Consider the following 20,178-nt stretch of genomic DNA (forward strand, 5'->3'; position numbering starts at 1 on the left):
CACTCATCGAGTTATTGGGGAGGCGGCTCCAAAAAGAAGGGATCATTTGCTAACTGCTCACAAGCAAATGGTTCCTGTGAGTTTTTATATAGGATTGTAGGGAATTTTGTCGAATGTGCACTCATTTGTTCGATGAGGACATCGTTATTATTATAAGTATTATATAATATGTTAGGGGATAGCAAGGTACTAAGATAGCAAGATAGTAAGATAGTAAGAATATATTATACTCCAGATCTATCGGGCTTGTCCGAGTCGCGCCAAAAACTCATGGTCCGCTTCATAATACCCTCGGAGCGTCTCCTGGATATGTCCCTAACCTTGGGGACAGGTAATGTTTCTGTCAGATCAAGGTTCGCGGCAGGTGAAGGCGTCTTTTGGGATTCCTCTAGTCCTAAGGGATCCGGTCCAGTTTCAATAGCGCCACCGCTACCATCTTTGCTATTACCATCTCCATCACCAGTACCGCTTACAGCTGCATTCGCACTTGAACTCCCCAACGCTTTCGGTACATCCTCATCTTCATCATCATCGGTATCATCTTCTTCAGTATGGTTATGGCGTCGACTGACCCACGCACCGCCTGTCTCATATCCAAACTGGGGCTTATCTGTTCCTGTAGGCCTTCCATCGCCATCATCATCATCGTTGTCGTCATCATGGTTCAATCCACCGAAAATCATATTCAAAAAGCCTCGCGCATTTTTAGGTTGTGTGATGTGAATTGAGCTTCCAGAAACTGTACCAGCTCCAGAACCTGAATGATTTTGGGCTGGAAAGAATGTGCTGCGACGACGCATTAATGGTGCTGCTGGAGGCAGCGGACGCCCGGGAAGTGGAATGTCAAAGAATTACTATTGGCTAGGTCCTGATCAGTACTTTGTTCAATTATGGAAGGGCCATGGGAACAAGAGCGCAAAGGGGTCCTAGCGCGAGGCCTTGTCACTACTCCAGATGATGATAGCGGCGTGAGGGCATCTTTCCGGCTGACATTGCTACTATCAGATGCTTGTCCCACTGGGATCGTCATGCGTCGACGAGGACGGAAGCTAGCAAGAGAAGATGCGTCTTGATCTAGAGATTGCTGTAAAGCCTTGTGAACCGATAGAGGCGACATAACTGGAGTGCTCAATTAGCGATATAGGTTGACTGCATGGAGAGGAAGTCTGCGGCGAGGAGGAAATGTATTGCGATTGAATGATATTTGTTGCATCCATAGTTCTGGTCCTCAACATATTCCTCTGGCATTGCATCTCCCTCGATTGAGGCAACGGATTTCTGCAGAGCAGAGTTCTGAGCGGCTTCGAGATTTGAAGGGCTTCCTAGACATCCTTCCCAATTAGAGGCAGATGTTAAAGGCGCCACGGCTGATGTTGGAGCCGACAAATCCCCTGTGTTGGGTCCGTATGTGTCATGACAAAGTACACGAAGATCAAACCGAGGACTTTGAGCAATACCAATGCCATCAACTTCATACACACGAAGCTTGAGTTTACCCTCTGTAGCTGAACTGTTGAGCGCAAAATCAATTTCCATCGTGTCATCCAGATCCCAATGCTCATACAACGGGTTTCTAGGTAACCACATCTTACGGTTCAAGGGCTTGAACAGCGCTGGATGAATATAGGTCTCAAACTCTGATGTCTGATCCTGATATATGATTTTGGACGGAGAATGGTCAAAGTGAGCTGCTGGATCGGTACAGGCCTGTAAGAAATGAGACGGCCCAACAGTCTTGGAGAAATAGTTATTGTCGGCCAAAAACCCATCGCCATACGTCGCTCTCTTGTTTCGTCTAGATGTTGCCACCTCAGCCGAGGGCCCTGAGCCGCCATTAGTAAGTTCAATGGCTGTTGCTGTTGCTTCGTATCCAGTAGCAAAAGTTCCACTATGGTTATCATAATCACAGAAATCGTCATCCATATTTAACTGAGGCCTTGCATCTGCATATATCATCATCACCCTTATCAATAATATCATCTCTGCCCTCTTTGCTTGTATCCCGTGATATCGCTATAGTTTCCTTTTCCTTTTTGCAGGCTCATCTACGATATCTTCCAGGTGGCTCTCATCCAAAATATCATCATTCGAATCGCGGTGCATCAGTTTTCATATCGATCCGATTGACCCGCAGCTGGACGTAATCGAGAAAATGTCTTTGGTTGGCTCAAACCCAGATTGCTACTACCAGAACCACCGCTACCAGAACTGCTCCCAACAGGATCGCTACTGCCTAAGTCTGCCAACCCCTCTGATGTCAAATTGCCCAATGACGCGACAGAAGTAGCTGCAGTCTGCGCGTTTTCGCCAATATGACGCTTTCTCAACCCCCCTCTTCCGGAAGTGGAAGCAGCGCTGCTAGCGCAGGACCTTGTTGAGGTGGACCCGACAGAAGTAGATAATATATTCGATCTTAGTTCTGTATCCGGACCCGTAGGATCTGGTTCAGGCCCAAAGTTCCGAAGTCCTGTATCCAACGGCAAGTATTTTGTCCTTGTCTGAATAAATCTGCACAAACAATCTTGAAGTAAATTGTGAATCCGAGCAAGACCACAATGAGGAATCCACCGACCACAGCCTCATTCAACCACAAAACACCGATCATGGTGACGTTGAAAATGATCAGACCATCCGATGTGTACTGGAAGACGTGTCTGAAATAACGCCCACTGTTTTCATATCGACGAATATAGCAATAGGCAAGCTGATACTTGAAGATGAGGAGTGCAAATCCAAAGAAGAACACGGCAGCCAAAAGGATCAGTGGACTAATAATCGAATATATGAGTGTGATTACAAAGGCGAGGATATTTTGTGGTAATAGTAGTAGTACTGAAAGCACCAAGGGGTGATGGCTCTCTGAAGGGATCGAGGTGTTCCTGTTAGTCTCTTTGCGGTAACAAAGATATGGATCACAAGCTGCGCCCACACTTGAAGTAGCTCTAGAAAATGAGTACAAGTATTGAAGATGATGTAGAATACGAAAAATTGTTGATCCGGAAGGCAAGAGATCGGCTAACAATTTAAAAATGTTGGTTGGTTCCTGAAGGATACTGATGATAGATTTGACAACCGCGCTCCCGATCATAAACACAAAAAGGACATTGAAGATCAAGAAATGGTAATAGCGCTGTAAGACTTTGCCCTCCAGTTCTGAATGGGATACGGGAAGTTCTTGCTTGGATATGGCTAAAAAAATTAATAAATCAATAAAACGAGGAAGGATGGAAGTCATGAAGGTAAAAAAATGGGTCGAGTTAATATCTATTGTAGCTATCTATCCATCTCATTGGACTCTGAGCTCTATTCCACATCATTGTTATCCTTATTACCTAGGATGATAACTGGTGCAAGAGCAAGGAAAATGGTGACAAAGATGATTGGGAGGACGTTCTGTATGAGGGACTGTATCAAGGGTGAGGCCTCAAGGATAGGCTCCAGGAATTTGAATCGTTGCGAAAGTTGAGTCAATGACATCAATAGCAGAAAAGATGATGTAGGGAAAATCCAGAATATGATTAAAGCCCTAAGCCATAAAAGCAACAGCGTGGTCAGTTGACAAAGCTTCTTCGCTTTTAAATGAATTCAGACATAGACATGAAAAAAAAAAAAAAAAAAAAAAAAAAAAAAGTCATCTGAAGTACTCACCATGAGCTCAAGTTGACAGCCACTGTGCGGGTAAAACGATTTCGGAAGCTAACAGTTAGGTTACTCCATAGTACATCCCTAGGTTCCATTGCCAGGCGCACACTCAGCCCCTGAGGCCTCGAATCGATTTTGTTTGCGCACACAGCTGTGCGGATAGATGATGCTTAAACGTGACAAAACCAAATGAAGTTGATTTGTATCTCAAAGAACCATCCCGAAGCTCCTCGATTTTTCTATCCAGACGGTTAAACTTCTTCAAAAAGTAGTCAATTGAGTCCACACGTTCCCCGCTCTTGAAGCGCTTCTCTGTCCGGGTCGGTTGGAAGGCATCCAAATCTTGACGACGCAAGGATGCTAGAATATGCCATATACTGTTTTTGCCAGGGTCATTATAGCGACCAGTAGTAATGACGGTACTAGTTTCTGGTTCCTGCAGTCCTGTCCGGAAAGGCGCAATGGATTCAGGTTCCTGATGAACTACAATGTCAATTGTATCCAAGTCATGACGCGCTACGACTGTCTCAGAGGTGGCTGTCGTCTCAAGTATTTGTTTAGCAGTAGTTGGTTGGTTTATGTCTGCAGCAACCATACTGGTGTCCTTATTGCCCCTAGTTGCCAGAGCACGCTCTATCGCAGAAATCGACTTTCGCACTTTATTGTAGTGTTTCCTGTCTTTGTATAGATCTTGCACAAGTTGCTGCAGGGTTGCGTAATCCACTGTGGTTGAAGATGAAGTAGCATGAGATTTGTCAGATACTATTACTGTTGCTGCTTCTTCGGGAAAATGTCCTGATTTGACATTTTCAAGTACAGAGCGAGCAAGATCAATATGCGCCTTTTCCAGTCTGTTGAGTGCACTGTCCCTCCGATCCAGTTTTTGAGAGAGGCGACCACAATCCTTGACAACTGTTGCAGATTCGACGGGTCCCATCTTAAGAGACTCAAAATATTGCTTAAGTGCTGCATCGGATCGAAGGTTGGAAGGCAACCGACTAATAAAGATGGACCGTTCTGCAATCTCACCATGTCGAATTCGTTGTAATGTGTATTCCCGCCGAAGGTCCATCCACTGCCAGTAATTTTTGAACAATAAAAACATCCAGCTGAGACTGATAACGTACGTCAAAAAGACATGCGCCCCAAAACAAGTTAGTGTCCCGGGGCACGTTTGTGATGCTCATCCGAGCGACTTCTGTTAGAGTTCCACCAGCAAAATAGTGAATTGGGAGTAAGATCCCGCCGGCAACGATGCCATTGAAGACACAAAAATGAAAACACATCCGCAAGAAGCGTAAATACATGACTGCGTCCAGACCAACATTGTTAATATAGAATCTTCCTTCAACTTGACTGTCGGTATAATCCAACCTAGAAGTTTGCGTGATACTGGCGGAGATGGATCACTAAACAAGTGTGATTGGCGATTAAATGTTATAGGAGTGATAAACAATACAGAAATAGAAGAAGAAAAAAAAAAAAATAGCGCAAAAAGGATAGCTTACACACTTAGACGACATCGAGGTGAGTAGAGATAGTCGAGCGTCTTTTTCCGACGATTGTATTCAAAGCAAGCAAGACAAACGACGCTAACGCCAACGCTGAGGCCGATCTGGGCCATCAAGCCATTGAAAGTAGAGTCGTAATAGCGAGTTGAAACATCGGTCATGGTTGTCAGGCAAAGTGTCTAAAATACCAGAAAGGTATAATGTCGGACGATTGCGTCTGACAGAATTGACAAGAGCAGGCTGAGCGTTAAAATAATAATAATGAACAGTGGAGGTATAGGGATTTTCGTTTGGGTTATAAGGGAAGAGGGAAGAAGAGAGGATAGTGTACAAGAATAGGAAAGAAAGCAGGAGAAAAGAGTGGGAAAACGAAAACAATAGCCAAATGTAAATCGAGAGAGAGAGAAGGAGGGTAGTTAAAGTGGTATGATGGGAGAATGAGCTCAAATATGTAAGCAACAACAGCCAAAAGACATCAAGGGTTTAGGGAGGAGAGGAGAGGAAGAAGGAACAAATAACTGAACAGTTTGGATGAAAAGAGGAGACACCCTGGTGTTATTTCGAGCTCGACTTCGAAAGTGCCACCATGAAACTCTCGGCAAAAAAAGATACTAGCACAAGGCAGGACCATGCAACTTTAAAACAGACACAGACATAAGATGGTGATATTTATAAAAAAGCTCCCTCAGTTGCCTTTCCTACTTATTTTAATTAAAGGGTTTGTCTTCAATCGTACCAGAAGGTGATGGAAGTTGGCTATGATGTGGGCAAGCATGTGTTGACATTGACCGGGCTTTGCGTCACTTTTTTCTGGAAAAAAAAAAAAAATCGTTATCTAGTGCGTTGACATATTCATGTCAATGGCATAAGCAGCATAAACAGCATAAACAGTACAAACATAATCTTCCAATCATGAACTGTTTATTATTTGTGCTTGCATCCTATAAAAAAAAAAAAAAGAAATCCTTTTTTTGAATGTGCAAATGAACCCAGACATTTCATGTTGCTCCATTGCTGTGCCATGTCTTTTTTTTTTTTTTTTTTTGATATTTTCACTAGGCTACAACGCGTTGCCTAGAATTGCCGTTCATCTTGTGCCTTGAATATGACTCCTTTCGGTGCTCACTGTAGAATATAAAAAACAATTATATATATAACATGTATACAAATCGTACGTTGTGCAACAAAGAGTTTGATTTATCCATTCTAAATACATCACCACATGCGAGTTGTGCCTGGATGGTTGTTGCAAACATGCTTTAAACTTCCAGATGCCCAATGAAATGAGGCATGTAGGCAAATTCCTGCTCCGAAGAGAAATGCAAGGGAGGAAGAAAGTATGCTCATTAGATTGCTCACCCTTTCTTCAGACGGCGTCCAATGTAAAGTTCAATCCCTTAGAAAGATAACGGATTCATGTGTGCCTGATTGTCTTTGATCAGTCATTTGCGAGTAGACATCAATTATGTGTTTTTCTATGCACATGCATGGTGTTTATTTCTTTGTTTGATTGTTTGCTACTACTTTTTTTATTTTTTTATTTTTTGCTTGTTCCTCTCCTTCACCATTCTTCTTGAATCTCACCTTCTCATTCATTCTCTCCACCTGCATTGCATGCCAGCATTAGTTTGGGCGATTTAACACAGTTCCTGTCAAACTAAAACATTGAAAATCCCACACAAGAAACAAGCAGGATAAACAATCATGCAAACCTCACGAAAAAACACTGCCATGCAACTCTTATTCTCACCTATTGCTGTCATTCTTTTCTTTAATGCCTTAACAGCTCTTTCGCACGCACAAGTGCCAGCCCCTGTCCAGGAGATGGCTTTCATGCGTGCGGGGCAGTATCTTTATGTTCAAGGAGGTAAACACGTGGCTGGCAATAACGATGATCCGACCATAGGCCAACTATTTGCTCTAGACCTGGCTGTATCCTGGGACGCTCACACGCCACATTGGAAGCCTCTTTCTTCTGGCCCTTCCCATAATCTGTACAATGGCGTAGGGAGCCCTGACAACCGGACTTTGACGACTTTCTTTATGGATGCCAGCAAAGAGCTCCTAGTTAATACATATGATATCCAGCAAGACAAGTGGGAACGCTCTGTCATGGCCACAGACAGAATAGAACCCATGCAAGCGATTCGCCCAGTCTTGGATCCTCAATCAGGCACTGTCTACATTGCTGGACCTAATAACTTCTATACCTACCACCTCGCAACCAAGCGTTCGTCTATACCCCTATCCCACCTGATGTTCTCACTTCACGGTTCTTCTCAGGTGCTGTATACAATGCTTATAGAAACTCCATCATGTATTTGGGTGGACTCACAGTAGAGGTAAAATGGGAACCACAAGCATACATCACGGAGTACTCTTTAGGCACGGCTACAAACGAGGGTAGATGGCTTACTTTTGTAAGTGAGTTGAGCAATCTGCAAACGGTCTGCTTATTCACTCAAGTTCAATATCTTATCTAATCTTGCCACGTTTATTTTCTTTGATTAGGACACGAAAGGTGATCTTCCCACGCCTAGAGCAGATCATTGCATGGCCTCTAGTAAGTATCTGCAGCTATAACGTGTCATGTCTTTACCTTTTATATAATCAAAACTCTGATGATACTTTTTTTTTTTTTTTTTTTTTTTTTTTTTTCAGGCGAAGATGGACGTATCGTCGTAATATTTGGAGGTAGAATACCAGCTAATATGACTGCAACCCCTCCTACCAACTTTACGAGTACACTGTACGTCTTGAACGTTACTTCATCCATATGGTCTCAGGAGAAGTCTGCACCGACACCAAGGCTCTATACGGCCTGCATCATCATTGGCAACCAATTTATCTCATGGGGCGGCTACGATGGCCTCAATACCGTATCTGCCACACCGATGATCTTTGACTTAACTAAGCGTCAGTGGACAAAGTCCTATTCTCCACCAGACTACTATGTAAATGCATCTCATCCTTCCCCGAGGCAGCCCAAGTCGTCCCCCGCAGAGCCCTTCCTGCCCGTATTGCCTTCACAATCAGGGTCTGTAAATATGGTTGTCATCCTTGGAGGCACATTTGGTGCATTGTTCGTAGTAGCTCTAGCGGGCATCGTCTATCTCTACATGAAGAGGAAATCCGATCGACAACTGCATGACTTAAAGACTCAGCAGGAACAATCAAAAGATGGAGCTCAAGCCTTTGCAAGCGGAAGTGAAAAACCAGACATGAGCACAAACCCGAATCAGCAGACCCCACCCCATGCCTACGGCCGAAATCCTCATGCGGTAGTTCAAAATAGTCATATCGTTGAGCGTCACCCTCAAGACGCTGTGGCTATGGGTCTTGTACACGACTATACACCTGTACATGTACATACTTTAAATAATCAGCACAGTCCTATTCCCGTCAGACATGACGCAACAACAATACCCCCTTATCCCCGCATTACTACAGTGTCGGAGCCACCACGCCCGGATACCATCATCAATCAGCCATATACGCTACTACCACCGATGGGGTTGCCGTCTCTGGACCTGCTCTTACAACAGCAGCAACAGTAAGCTACGTCCCAAATGTGTTTATTCCCACAGCCGCTATAGCAAGCCCAGTCATCTTTCAACCAAACTCTCAATACAGCCATTATAGCCCAAACAATCAATACAGTAGCCAATGGAATGACTTCCCTACTAATGAAATGCATGCAACTCAAAGATCACCTAGTTCATATTTCTTATCGTCTCAAGGATCTTCTAGTCCGAGTCCATCCAACGCTGCATCCGACGTAACCATCATATCTAACTCTTAGTAGGTGTACTTTTTGATAGAAAGCAATAAGTAGACTACAAAAATAAAATAAAATAAACAATATTATAATTTAAGCAACATATCAAAACGTACTTCCAAGACAGTTGCGAAGAACTTTGATAGCGTCGCGTCTTTTTTTGAGCTTAATAGATGCACATCTTTATTTCTAGTGATAATTCAAAGTAACTACAGCCTGTCTCTCAGTTAGGATCCTCAGGACGACATATCTATCTTTACAGCTTTTTTTTTTTTTTTTTTTATTTTTATTTTATTTTTTATTTTTTATCCAGTTAGTTTGACACGTCAGATCACAATATCCAAGATACGGGCGCGACCATGGAGCCAGGGCCCCTTAATCGTGCCCTTGCAAACCATCACATAAGGCCGTAAGTCTCTATTTTGGAGCTCGGATTTGGATAAGAGGGGTTTTTCAGCACGGTACTATTACTTGAAGCTGGTTAAGATTGGCTATCGATATCGAGTCTAATATAGAAACACGTAGCTCCATGATATGACATCAAAGCTTCATTCATAAGGAAAGTATTTGTAATGGCTGAAACTTCAAAAGAATGACGCTTCAAAAAAGAAGAAGCACAGTGATAGAAATCCTACCGGGAAATTGTTTTAAATTGTAACATTGAAAGTTTCGAAACAGGAGGTGCATTGCAAAAAGTTAAGATTTGGCGAAGCTTGTGAAACCATTAGAAAGGGAAAGGCCGGTGGCAAATTTTCGACTTTTATTTGGTGGAACCGTTAAGAAAGAGTAACTGATGGCTCAGTAAAGTAATCCCAAAAGTCTAAAATGAAGTCAGCAAAGAAAAAGACGTTATCTAGAAAAAAAACATTTTTCAAAATATATTTGTCGACGACTTAATGGCGAAGACTCTCTCAGTCCGTTAGTTGCTCAGGAAGTATAAATAAAGTAATGATTCCTCTTTATTTTTTCTTTTTTTACTCTATCTCATTTCCGATCCTCTTTGTAAACTACTACCAATGGCAAACTCTCACAAACCAGTCGCGTTTGCGCTCGCACTTGTATCGGTGCTTTGTATTGCACTCACCGTTCGCTCCCTCGCCGATATATCTTCTCCTCCTCCTTCTCCTTCTTTTGAAAGTACAGACCCATGCACGATCCTCAGTCATTTAGAAACGACAGAGATTACTAGGCGAGATGTCGCAGCTTGCTACAAATCCATCGAATTCAATCCGGATTTCGCCAACATCACACTTGATTCGCTCCAGACCCTTTTCAACGACTTCTTTATCTTCCGAGATTCTGCTCTGACGCCTAATTTGACACAGCCTTTTTCGAGTGAACCTGTTGATGCCTTGGCTCGTATTGAACAGATCCGCCAAACAAAATATTTCGCGGATTTTGATTTTCAAGAGGACCTGATCATGCTAGCAGAATCACTCAACGACGCTCATGTTTCCTACTGGCGTAAGTCATCAAATATATTGGTATAATTCTTTTCTATGATAGCGGTATCTACTACTGTTTCTAACCATCGTACCATGGACACTCGTCATATTTAGCAACGTGCTATACCTCGTTCATATTTATGCAGCCGTTTACACTCTATGCCCCAGTTGTGAACAGCAAGCAGGTAAGACTCTTTTTTTTATTTTTTTATTTTTTTATTTTTTTATTTTTTTATTTTTTTATTTTTTTATTTTTTTATTTTTTTATTTTTTTATTTTTTTATTTTTTTAAATCTCCACAAATACCGCTTTTCCATTATACCTTTACTTATTTCCTTTTTACATATTCAACAATCCCCTCTCTGTTGTCATCTGCTTCTAGTCCATCCGAGTATTTGATATGAGTGGCAGTGATATTCATGACTGTGAAGTGCTGACTATCAATGAACAAGACGCGCAGTCGCATATTCAAGCTTGGGCAGACAAGTATACGGGAGAATCCAAGGACCCTGGCGCTCGGTTTAATTTAGCACTTGGGGAAGTTTACCGTGATCCCGAGACACAGAATTGGGATATGTATATGATGGGTCTATTTTCCGCAAGAAATCGTCTACCAGAAACCGATGATCTGATCTACCACTTACGATGTGACAGCAATGACAACAATGTAAACGGTCCCAAAGACATGAAGTTCCGTGTCCCATGGCTGGTCGTTGATGGACCAACCCCTGGAACGTTCAAGGATACAACTTCGTTCTTGGAAAACGTTTGCTATGCCACATCTCAATCCCAACTCACTTCTGAGGATGCTCCACTTGCCTTAAGGACAGTCAACAAAGTGTATCGCAAAGCCGGTCTAAAATCAATGGAGTCAAGCACACGAGTAAGCGCAAGTATGCAGACTATTTCCAAGGACTCTACTCGGGGAAGGACAAGCTGGTTTTCAAGAAGGGATCGATAGAAATTGAAAGAGGGGAAGGAGAAGAAGGCTTTCCAGTAGTAGTACATCAAAAGTCTTCCATCAACCTCCAAAACGCTACTTTTATTGCAGGGAGGGATGCCGTAGCTGTGTACCAACTAATGTCAAGGCCAAATGTGGGCATCCTAGCTATATCTTCCCTAGAATGGGAAGATGATGAGGTAGAGGTCTCAGCGATCCAATCATATTTGGAGATGCTGGCACAGAGAAGCGTGACCCATATCATTATTGATACTACAGGCAATACTGGAGGCTATATCTCTTCTATGACAAATCTGGTTAACGTTTTTTTCCCCTCTGAGGACAAACAAACAAACTCTCACCCGGCTCGCTTCCGACTTATAGCTGAAGTCTCGAAACTAGCGGCTGCTGATCTAGTAAATGCTGATATAGATACTTACTATGAACCGGAAATATTGGCAAATAGGACAACCCAGCAAAAGTTCACAACGACGATTTGTTCCGACAGCCTGTGTCCTTGAAAATCAATGATCGGGTTGCTGAATACACAGATCTGTTTTTTATGGCCGAAGACTACGTTTTACCTCTCAACAATACCAATAACCAGACATTGGCAGGAAGAACACAACATCCATGGTTGCATAATGCTGCCAATATCACGATCCTGACAAGTGGCCTATGTGGCTCTGCATGTGGCATGTTTAGTGACCTCCTTGTACGTCAACATGGGGTTAAGGCTGTAGCGGTTGGTGGCTACCATCATCCAAGGAACAACAACACCACCGGGGATAATGGCAGTGGCAGGAACAACACTAGTGACTATGTGTCTGAGGCTCTGTCCATGTTTTCGTATGCTGGTGGATCGATTATAACATTGGACGAGCTAATTGAGAGCTTTGAGGATTTGTCAGTACTTCCACCTCCAAAATTGATGCGTTTGCCGTACAAGGGCTTTTGCTCCATTCCTTTTATTGAGATCTATGCTGGCAATGACACGATTCCATTAGATTATAGCCCAGCAAGACATATTGCGGCTCATCGGCTTGCCTATACCCCAGAGAATGCATGGAACCGAGACAGCTTATGGACTGCTGTTGCAGACACTGTCTGGGCCATATAAAGATTTTATAGATACATTCATTTCATACCCTGACCTAAATAATAAAAAAAGGCTTTTATAAATATACTGTTTTTACTACGTACAGATCACAAGCATTAAACCTCACTGTCTATTATATATATATACATCTATATACATATATAATGCTGTTATGAATTATAATTATGATGGCGAGAATCAAGTCTTCCTTGTACGTGAGCTAATGAAAAAGAGGTCCACCTTATCTGACGCCAGAAATGAAAAAAAAAAATGGAATGATAGTCGCGTCAGCCAATCAAAATGCACTGTGGAAATCAGATCACATTTTCGAAAAAGGAACACAGTTCCCTTTCTTACACGCCAAATTCTTGGGTAGGATTTACCAGTAATTCAATCAAAATGTGTTCTGATTTGCCTCCACATCCTGTATCACAACCAGTCGACCAGCCTTTCCTGTTTGTCCTGCCAGTTGGTTGTACATGTGCAATCCTCTAATTCTCCAGTCGTTATGCGTGTGAAACTTTTCCTCCTCGTTCTTTCAATGATCAATTACAAGGCATCAATCAATGCTTGAAATGATAAAAAAAAGTAATCGGATCCAATCCAACTAAGCATTCAGGAAGGAAGAGAAGGACAATGGTCAAGTTGTTTAGTAAGAACAGATAATGAGATAGAGGGTCAATGGATAGGTCTGTTCTCTGTGTCATTGTGTGTTCAGTTCACAAACAAACAAACAAACAAACAAACAAAAGGAAAAAAAAGCAGTGCTTATTGACTGTTGAGAAAATGCTATTTTAGATAAAGTTGTTTTCTAACCGTGATTAAGGAGTTTTTGATGTTCTCCCCACACAAAAGATCCCACTTTTTTTTTCTTTTTTTTTCTTTTTTCCTTTTTCCTTCTACAACTCTTTCCTCTTTATCCTTCTCTTCTTACTTATTTCCACTTCATCGCCATGGCTGTGCAGAGGAAACCATCACCTCAAGAGACAAAGGTTGAAAACAAAATCGATGCTCAGGTCGGCAAGACATGGGGACGCGATCGAGGTAAAAATAAAAAATGAACAACACAATAAAGACCCACGAACCCTCTTCAAATAGGAAATGAGTGGAAGAAAAAAAAAAAAAAAAGAAAAAAAAAAAGACTAAGAGGCTTCCCTTTGAACTGGGGTTGGAACGTCCTTTCTTTCTGACTTGTTACCTTCCTCAATTGTTTGCAAATGAGGAATACAAATGGAATCTCCTGAATGAGAAGAAATCAAGAAAGTGAAAACATTGAAATGTGTGCGTTTTCTCATTCATTTCTTTTATTGATTTCGCTAGATGTCTCGTTTGGCACGATCTTGATATCGCTCGGAATTCTGGTTATGTCGCCTTTGTGGGTGATGTACAATACATTTCCTGCAATGCCTATGAATGTGCCATGTCTGCACCTGCATTGGAGGTCTACAACGCGCCTGACCACATGGAGGCTCTCAAAACCCTCCTAATCCGTGAAGTCCCTCGGTTCTCGCCCCATGCTACTCGTATCGCCTTCGGCTGGCTGCTCTTCCAGGCTGCTCTCTATGCCTTCTTGCCCGCCAAGATTGGCTATGGTCAGCGCACCCCTGCTGGTCACCTTTCCCCTACAAGGTAACAAAGAAAAGGAAGAAAAAGGAAAAATGGTGTATTGCTGTATACGACGCACTCCTTTATCAAGCAATGGCGAGGGTTTTTTTTTTTTTTTTTTTTTTTTGCTTTACTGAAACAGAAAAAAACGCGTCTGAATGTGTTTTTTTTTTTTTTTTTTTTTTTTTTTGGTTTCTTATAGGTTAATGGCTTGCTTGCTTGGATCATTTCACACATCATTTTTGCTGCTGGCGGACTGTACTTTGGCTGGTGGAGACTCTCAGTCATTCAGGAGAACTGGGGTGGTCTCTTGCTTGCTGCCAACATGTACGGATACTTCTTGACCTTCTTCTGCTACTTCAAGGCCCGCGTTTTCCCCTCTCATCCTGCTGATCGCAAGTTCTCAGGCTCGTTCATCTATGATCTTTTGATGGGTATCGAATTTAACCCCCGTATTGGCAAGTACTTTGACTTTAAGCTCTTCCACAATGGTCGTCCCGGTATTGTGGCCTGGACTATGATCGACCTTTCCTTTGCCGCAGCTCAGTACCAGAAGATTGGTTATGTCACCAACTCGATGATTCTTCTCATCTTACTCCATGGTACCTATGTCCTCGATTATTTCTACAATGAGGACTGGTACCTCCGTACTATTGACATTGCTCATGATCACTTTGGATTCTACCTCGCCTGGGGTGATGCCGTCTGGTTGCCCTGGTTGGTAAGTACTACCACTAGTTAGTCATAAACAGTGATTCATTAAGCAAGGAGCATGATTATTCACCCTTGGTGCTCATATACATATCCATACCTATATTTCATGCTTATGCTCATTCTCTTTTTTTACTTATTTCATATAATAGTACACTCTCCAGTCACACTATCTCTTCCGCAACCCTGTCGACTTGACGCCTGTGCAATTCGCCATCATCTTTGCCATCGGCTTTACTGGATACTTCATCTTCCGCTCTGTCAACCATCAGAAGGACATTGTCCGCTCCACTAACGGCGAATGCATGATCTGGGGAAAGCCAGCCAAGGTGATCCGTACCTCATTCGTGAACCTCAGATGGAAAGTCCACAGTCTCTCTTGCTCTGCTCAGGTTACTGGGGTCTCTCTCGCCACTTCAACTTGTCGGAGACTTGATGATGGCATTGGCCATGTGCATGACCTGCGTACCAAGCACCTCTTGCCTTATTTTACATCATTTACATGAATATCTGCTCCTTCATCGTATCCAGCGCGATCACACTCGTTGCAAGGGCAAGTATGGCAAGTACTGGAGAGTACGAGAAGCTTTACCATATAAGCTGTTCCCTTACATCTACTAAGACATCCGTCCTTTTAGTAAATGTATAAAAATAAATAAATACGTCAATTATACAGAATGTGTTTCTTATTTTATGGCCGATATATTGGGGTCAAGCTTGTCGCTCTTTTTGGTTAGTCCTTTTCAATTATAAGATTTTGTTAAGTAAACCATTTATATTTGAAAAGGGCTAATCAAAAGAGATCTACTGCCGGATCATTCAACATTTCCAAAGGCCAACGTGAAGGCCTTGAGAAATAAATAGCACCAAGACATTTGTAAGGATGGGGCAAACAACAACAGAGAAAAAAAAAAAAGGTCTGTTTGAGGAGAAACTTCGGAGAAGGACGACAGACGCGTAACGTTGGGGCATTATGAAAATGATCGGTGCGGTAAATAAATAAGCGAAACAAAATGCAGAATAGGTAAGCACATCCTTTTTCTTATTTTTTCCCTCTCACCCCTCTCCCCTTTCTCTCCTTTTCTTCACATTCATTCATTCATTCGTCTTTCATTGCATTCAGTTTAAACGAGAACAACAATATACGGCCATAAGCAATTTTTTTTTTTTTTTTTTTTTTTTTAAATATACGAATAATTCCATCTATCACCTCACCCTCAAGTAACAAAGGAGGCAAAAAAAAAAAAAAAAAAAAAAAAAAAAGATCCAACTGAAACTTTTGCTCATGACTATCTCAAAGAACTCGGCTCTTATCTTTGGCGGCACTGGTGCGGTGGGGAAATGTCTTGTCCGTGATGCTCTTGCCTCCAAGGCTTTCACTCATGTCCTCACCCTTGGCCGCCGCCCCGTCAAAACAGACGACGGTAGTTTTACAAATACAGAAGTGATTGAGCAAAAAGTCGTTGATTTTGAGAACATCACCGAGACATTCCCACAATCGGACTTGCCTCAGGTAGTGTTTTGTACTTTGGGAACTACACGAGCAGCCGCAGGAGGAGCCGAGGGTTTCAAGAAGATTGATCAACAATACGTACTGGACTCGGCCCGTTATGTCCATGAGAAAGCACCAAAAGATCCAGGACCGGACGATCAAAGGTTCATTACCTCTATTGTTCTTCTGCAAATGCGAGTGAGAAATCATTCTTCTTGTATCCCAAGACTAAAGGTGAAACCGAGAATGCATTGGCCGCGATTGGCTTTGAGCGAGTGAGTATTTTCCAACCTGGGTTCCTCAAGCCTGTTGAACCTCGTGAATCTGGTAACCGGTTCGCAGAAATGGCAGTTGATCTGCTTATGCCGGTAGTGGATTTGTGGCGAGAAGAAAGCAAGTGTCGGTGTAGATAAGGTGGCGAAGAGCATGCGCTAGTCGGACCTCAGATACGGTGGAAGTGGTGGGCGTGACACCAAGCAGGGTTGAAGTTCATCCAAAATCCAAGACACAGGTGGCTTTTTACAGCAATGCTGATATTCACGACATAGTCAACAACGCGTCAAAGTTGTAAATTGCAGATGAAAAGAAACCTACGGATTGATCTTAATCTCTGAAGTAGCATTTATCCGACTTGTGCTAGCACTCCTATTTTGTGTATGCCACCACTTCTTCATTAACTAAGAAAATAAAAGTATGAAATATAGTTAGTCTTAATAATTCATGGACTGATTGGTTGGAATCGAAATGATAGGACAAGTATGCAGTGTAATAAAGATTGATATTCTTTCTACCATTTGAGGCAGGAACTATGGAGCAATCGAGTTTAAAACAGGAAGGAAAACAAAGAGATGGAGGTATCTTTGGACATACCCCATGTGACATCTGCCCAAAATAACTCAACATTAGAATTCATGATAGAGGATATGCCACCAAAGACGCGAGACTCCACAGGTCAGGATGTGATGATCCGAAGAGGTGAGCTCGGCTCTAACGCTTCGAAAGAGAATTGGGCGAAGGAAGCTCTGTAGAAACGCCCAATTGATGACTAGATCTGTAGATAATAGAGATAGGACCATTGAGATTGAAGGCGCGGTTATAATGTTTCTCGTCGAGCATTATTCATTTTCACAAATTAGCAGATCGTTTGATAATTCTCACACATGGTTAAGGTGGCTTACATGAGATGGCAGTGAAACGTTGAAGTGAGCAAAACTATTGGTCAATTATATTCTGCTCGAGGTTTTGGGTATGGGGTTTATCATACCTTTGTTTTATTGTCTTCAATAAATTAGGCACAGAGAAATGGTGTCATGAAGCATCTCCATTGGAACCTCTATATTGTCCCTTTGATTTCCATTCGGTGCTCGAGCGAGACTGTGAGAGTATTTTCTTCCACCCTTTTAGGTCAATTTTCTCACAATTAATGCTACATGGGAAACTTGAAGGCGTCCCTGAATGCTTTGCATTTGAATCTGTATCCTACATCCAATAAGGATTGAATCGACCGTCTCTACTCCCAAAAAAACTGATAGTAATATATACATCTGTATTTATTCTTATTATTCTTCTTCTTCTTCTTCTGTTTCTTTTTTCCTTCTCGCCAACTCAGCTTCGTTCTTCGTTTATAGACAAACTCCATCTACCTACTCATCTATTTATTGCAGTGTTGTATCCATATCATGACCTATCCTGACGCAACTGAACACCCTGCAGTCACTCGTTTCCGCGAGTATTTGCGAATCAAAACTATGCAACCCACCCCCGACTATGCTGGTAGTACTGCATTCCTGATTCGTCAGGCAGAGGAGATTGGTATTCCATACCATGTAGTGAGTTGGGTAATGACCATGACAAACATTTGTTGGAACCCTCATTCTCATTCTCTTGCAATAAACTCATTTCTTTTTTTTTTTTTTTTTTTTTTCTCTTTTCTGATTCCATAAAAAAAAGTGTGTGAAGGGTAAACCAACGGTGTTCATGACTTTGGAAGGTCAAGACCCTAGTCTGCCTTCACTCCTACTCAACAGCCACACAGATGTGGTGCCTGTCTTTCTCGATAAGTGGACCCAGGATCCATTCGCAGCTAACAAAGTAGATGGCTTTATCTATGCCCGTGGATCCCAAGATATGAAATGTGTTGGCAGCAGGTAAAAAGCGAAAAAAAAAAAAAAAAAAAAAAATTCACTTGAGTTGAATGGAATGTCTAACATTTTCCTTGTTTCATTTTTTTTATGTATTGTGATAGTTATCTCGAGGTCATTCGCCGCTATCGTGCTGCAGGAAAGAAGCCGCTCCGAACTATTCACCTTACATGTGGTCCCAGGCAAGAGCAATTTCGTAGACTTTATTTTAATTATTTTTTGTACAATAATTGTTTTATTTTGTGGCGTGAGAGTTCACATCAATGTTGTGGTAGCGCAAGCATTCAGTTTTACCCGTCTTCTCACAATTGCCCTTGATTGAAGGAGAGAGGGTTGCATTTACACTAAGAAAAATCACGCAAAAAAAAGACATGCCGCCTACTGCGTAACCTTACCTTATTTGGTCTGATAGTTACACAATTGCAGTAACTAATCAAATAATCATTAATCTGTGATCAATAGAGGAGGAAGTCGGAGGCGTCGAGGGCATGAAGTTACTTGTACATCAATCCAGATTTTAAACGTCTCAATGTTGGATTCGCCTGGATGAGGGTATTGCGCCCAAGAATGCACTGAAGGCTTTTATGGTGAGCGTATGCCATGGTGATCAAAATCACAGCTACAGGCCCTACAGGTCATGGGTCGCAATTCATCCAGGATACTGCCCCCTCCAAGCTGCTCAAGGTGATTGAGAAGTTTATGGAGCTGAGAAATGAGCAAGAGAAGTTGCTTGAAGTTGGATTGCATCACAATGGCAAGCGCTACACACTTGGAGATGTCACTACCATTAATCTGACTTTCTTGCAGGTAATAATATTTAAATATTCAGTGGATCAACCAGGGTTACATACCTTATCAATGATAGACTTAAGCATTATGCTCATCATTTTTGATTAACAAATCACATCAATTCTAGAGCGGCGTTCAATTCAATGTTATTCCCATGAAAGCTACTTGCGGATTTGATATCCGTGTAAGCCCCTTCTTCGATATGAAGGAATTCCAGGCTAAACTTGAGAGCATGGTTGCATCTCAGCCAGGGTAAGGAATAAAATATAAATAAAATAAAATAAGGGAGCCTTTTCTTTTCCTTGTTAAGTTATGAATGCTTGCGGATGAAAATAACAACGACTTTTTTTTTTTTTTTTTTTTTTTTTTTTAGCGTCACCATGGAGTTTGTCAATGGCCATTTTGACAACACACTTACTTCTATTGATGAATCTAACATCTGGTGGAAGGTTTTCAGTGAAGCCTGCAAGAGTATGAACGTAGAGTATGAGACTGAGATTTTCCCAGGTAAGAAAAAAAAAAAAAAAAAAAAAAAAACTACTTTGCCATGGCAACTGCTTTTTGTTACAGCAAAAAGACTATTTAGCTCTTTAATATTAAACTCTATCCTTTTCCTACATTAACATAAAAAAATTAGCTGAACGGATTCACGTTATCTCCGTGAAGTTGGTATTCCAGCCTTGGGTGTTTCGTATCTCAAGAACACGCCTTTGTTGTTGCACGATCATGATGAGCGTATGCATGAAGATATCTTTTTGGAGGGCATTGACTTTTACGAGACTTTAATCTCGCGTCTTGCTAATATTACTGCTGCTGAAGTCGAGGCCACTCTTATCAAGTAGACAAAAAAAAAAAAAATGCTTTTGTGAATCCGTTGGACACACATTCACATAAATATATTCATCGGATTATCCATATTATTTTATAAAAGTGATCCATGACAATAACGTAGATATTTAACTCAGGGAGAGTGAACCATTCGAAGAAAAGTTAAAAACAATTTTCACGTCATAAATAAAGAGAAT

The 20,178-nt window shown here is 41.8% G+C and overlaps 6 protein-coding genes across 6 annotated transcripts; 5 read left to right on the forward strand and 1 right to left on the reverse strand.

Annotated features, from left to right (window-relative positions):
* Nucleotides 1-99: 99 nt before the first annotated feature.
* Nucleotides 100-5,684, reverse strand: BCR41DRAFT_357219 (hypothetical protein). The gene is made up of 15 exons (XM_022024838.1): nucleotides 5,151-5,684; nucleotides 4,948-5,051; nucleotides 3,792-4,824; nucleotides 3,649-3,765; nucleotides 3,333-3,526; nucleotides 2,519-3,189; nucleotides 2,129-2,498; nucleotides 1,766-1,888; nucleotides 1,497-1,573; nucleotides 1,426-1,469; nucleotides 1,103-1,149; nucleotides 856-868; nucleotides 581-786; nucleotides 434-544; nucleotides 100-394 (listed from the first exon to the last, which is right to left on the reverse strand). The coding sequence occupies exons 1-15, from the start codon at nucleotides 5,312-5,314 to the stop codon at nucleotides 225-227; spliced, it is 3,444 nt and encodes a 1,147-aa protein (XP_021879456.1). The 5' UTR covers nucleotides 5,315-5,684; the 3' UTR covers nucleotides 100-224.
* A 1,771-nt stretch (nucleotides 5,685-7,455) lies between these two features.
* BCR41DRAFT_114060 (hypothetical protein) lies at nucleotides 7,456-9,033 on the forward strand. The gene is made up of 3 exons (XM_022019407.1): nucleotides 7,456-7,577; nucleotides 7,665-7,716; nucleotides 7,815-9,033. The coding sequence occupies exons 2-3, from the start codon at nucleotides 7,707-7,709 to the stop codon at nucleotides 8,708-8,710; spliced, it is 906 nt and encodes a 301-aa protein (XP_021879457.1). The 5' UTR covers nucleotides 7,456-7,577; nucleotides 7,665-7,706; the 3' UTR covers nucleotides 8,711-9,033.
* Nucleotides 9,034-9,947: 914 nt separating this feature from the next.
* BCR41DRAFT_423641 (hypothetical protein) lies at nucleotides 9,948-12,436 on the forward strand (the record flags this gene model as incomplete). The annotated part of the gene is made up of 5 exons (XM_022030313.1): nucleotides 9,948-10,395; nucleotides 10,491-10,561; nucleotides 10,759-11,269; nucleotides 11,428-11,732; nucleotides 11,783-12,436. 5 exons carry the CDS (start codon nucleotides 9,948-9,950, stop codon nucleotides 12,434-12,436), a joined length of 1,989 nt encoding a protein of 662 aa, XP_021879458.1.
* Nucleotides 12,437-13,277: 841 nt separating this feature from the next.
* BCR41DRAFT_381472 (7-dehydrosterol-delta 7-reductase) lies at nucleotides 13,278-15,352 on the forward strand (the record flags this gene model as incomplete). Its single annotated transcript, XM_022027311.1, has 7 exons — nucleotides 13,278-13,459; nucleotides 13,736-13,794; nucleotides 13,857-14,044; nucleotides 14,163-14,172; nucleotides 14,223-14,741; nucleotides 14,884-15,103; nucleotides 15,162-15,352. Exons 1-7 carry the CDS (start codon nucleotides 13,369-13,371, stop codon nucleotides 15,350-15,352), a joined length of 1,278 nt encoding a protein of 425 aa, XP_021879459.1. The 5' UTR covers nucleotides 13,278-13,368.
* Nucleotides 15,353-15,982: 630 nt separating this feature from the next.
* BCR41DRAFT_357222 (hypothetical protein) lies at nucleotides 15,983-16,591 on the forward strand (the record flags this gene model as incomplete). Its single annotated transcript, XM_022024839.1, has 2 exons — nucleotides 15,983-16,343; nucleotides 16,388-16,591. Coding segments are annotated over exons 1-2 (531 nt in total), but the record flags the coding sequence as incomplete, so codon positions are not given.
* A 983-nt stretch (nucleotides 16,592-17,574) lies between these two features.
* BCR41DRAFT_357223 (hypothetical protein) lies at nucleotides 17,575-20,099 on the forward strand. Its single transcript, XM_022024840.1, has 7 exons — nucleotides 17,575-18,052; nucleotides 18,174-18,370; nucleotides 18,469-18,539; nucleotides 18,957-19,171; nucleotides 19,281-19,405; nucleotides 19,527-19,660; nucleotides 19,820-20,099. The coding sequence occupies exons 1-7, from the start codon at nucleotides 17,903-17,905 to the stop codon at nucleotides 19,993-19,995; spliced, it is 1,068 nt and encodes a 355-aa protein (XP_021879461.1). The 5' UTR covers nucleotides 17,575-17,902; the 3' UTR covers nucleotides 19,996-20,099.
* The last annotated feature ends 79 nt before the right edge of the window (nucleotides 20,100-20,178 follow it).

This window comes from Lobosporangium transversale, assembly GCF_002105155.1.
Source record: "Lobosporangium transversale strain NRRL 3116 chromosome Unknown BCR41scaffold_29, whole genome shotgun sequence".
In the NCBI taxonomy this organism is placed as follows: domain Eukaryota; kingdom Fungi; phylum Mortierellomycota; class Mortierellomycetes; order Mortierellales; family Mortierellaceae; genus Lobosporangium; species Lobosporangium transversale.

Excerpts from the sequence above, each read along its gene's own strand:
- BCR41DRAFT_357219 (XM_022024838.1), bottom strand. The coding sequence starts at position 5,314 with ATGACCGATGTTTCAACTCGCTATTACGACTCTACTTTCAATGGCTTG. Across the intron at positions 3,766-3,791 it reads CATCATCTATCCGCACAGCT|GCCTCAGGGGCTGAGTGTGC; the intron begins GTGTGCGCAAAC and ends AATCGATTCGAG. Across the intron at positions 1,150-1,425 it reads GTCCTCGGTTTGATCTTCGT|TCAACCTATATCGCTAATTG; the intron begins GTACTTTGTCAT and ends CTCTCCATGCAG.
- BCR41DRAFT_357223 (XM_022024840.1), top strand. The coding sequence starts at position 17,903 with ATGACCTATCCTGACGCAACTGAACACCCTGCAGTCACTCGTTTCCGC. Across the intron at positions 18,540-18,956 it reads AACTATTCACCTTACATGTG|CGTATGCCATGGTGATCAAA; the intron begins GTCCCAGGCAAG and ends TTTTATGGTGAG. Across the intron at positions 19,661-19,819 it reads TGAGACTGAGATTTTCCCAG|TTGGTATTCCAGCCTTGGGT; the intron begins GTAAGAAAAAAA and ends ATCTCCGTGAAG.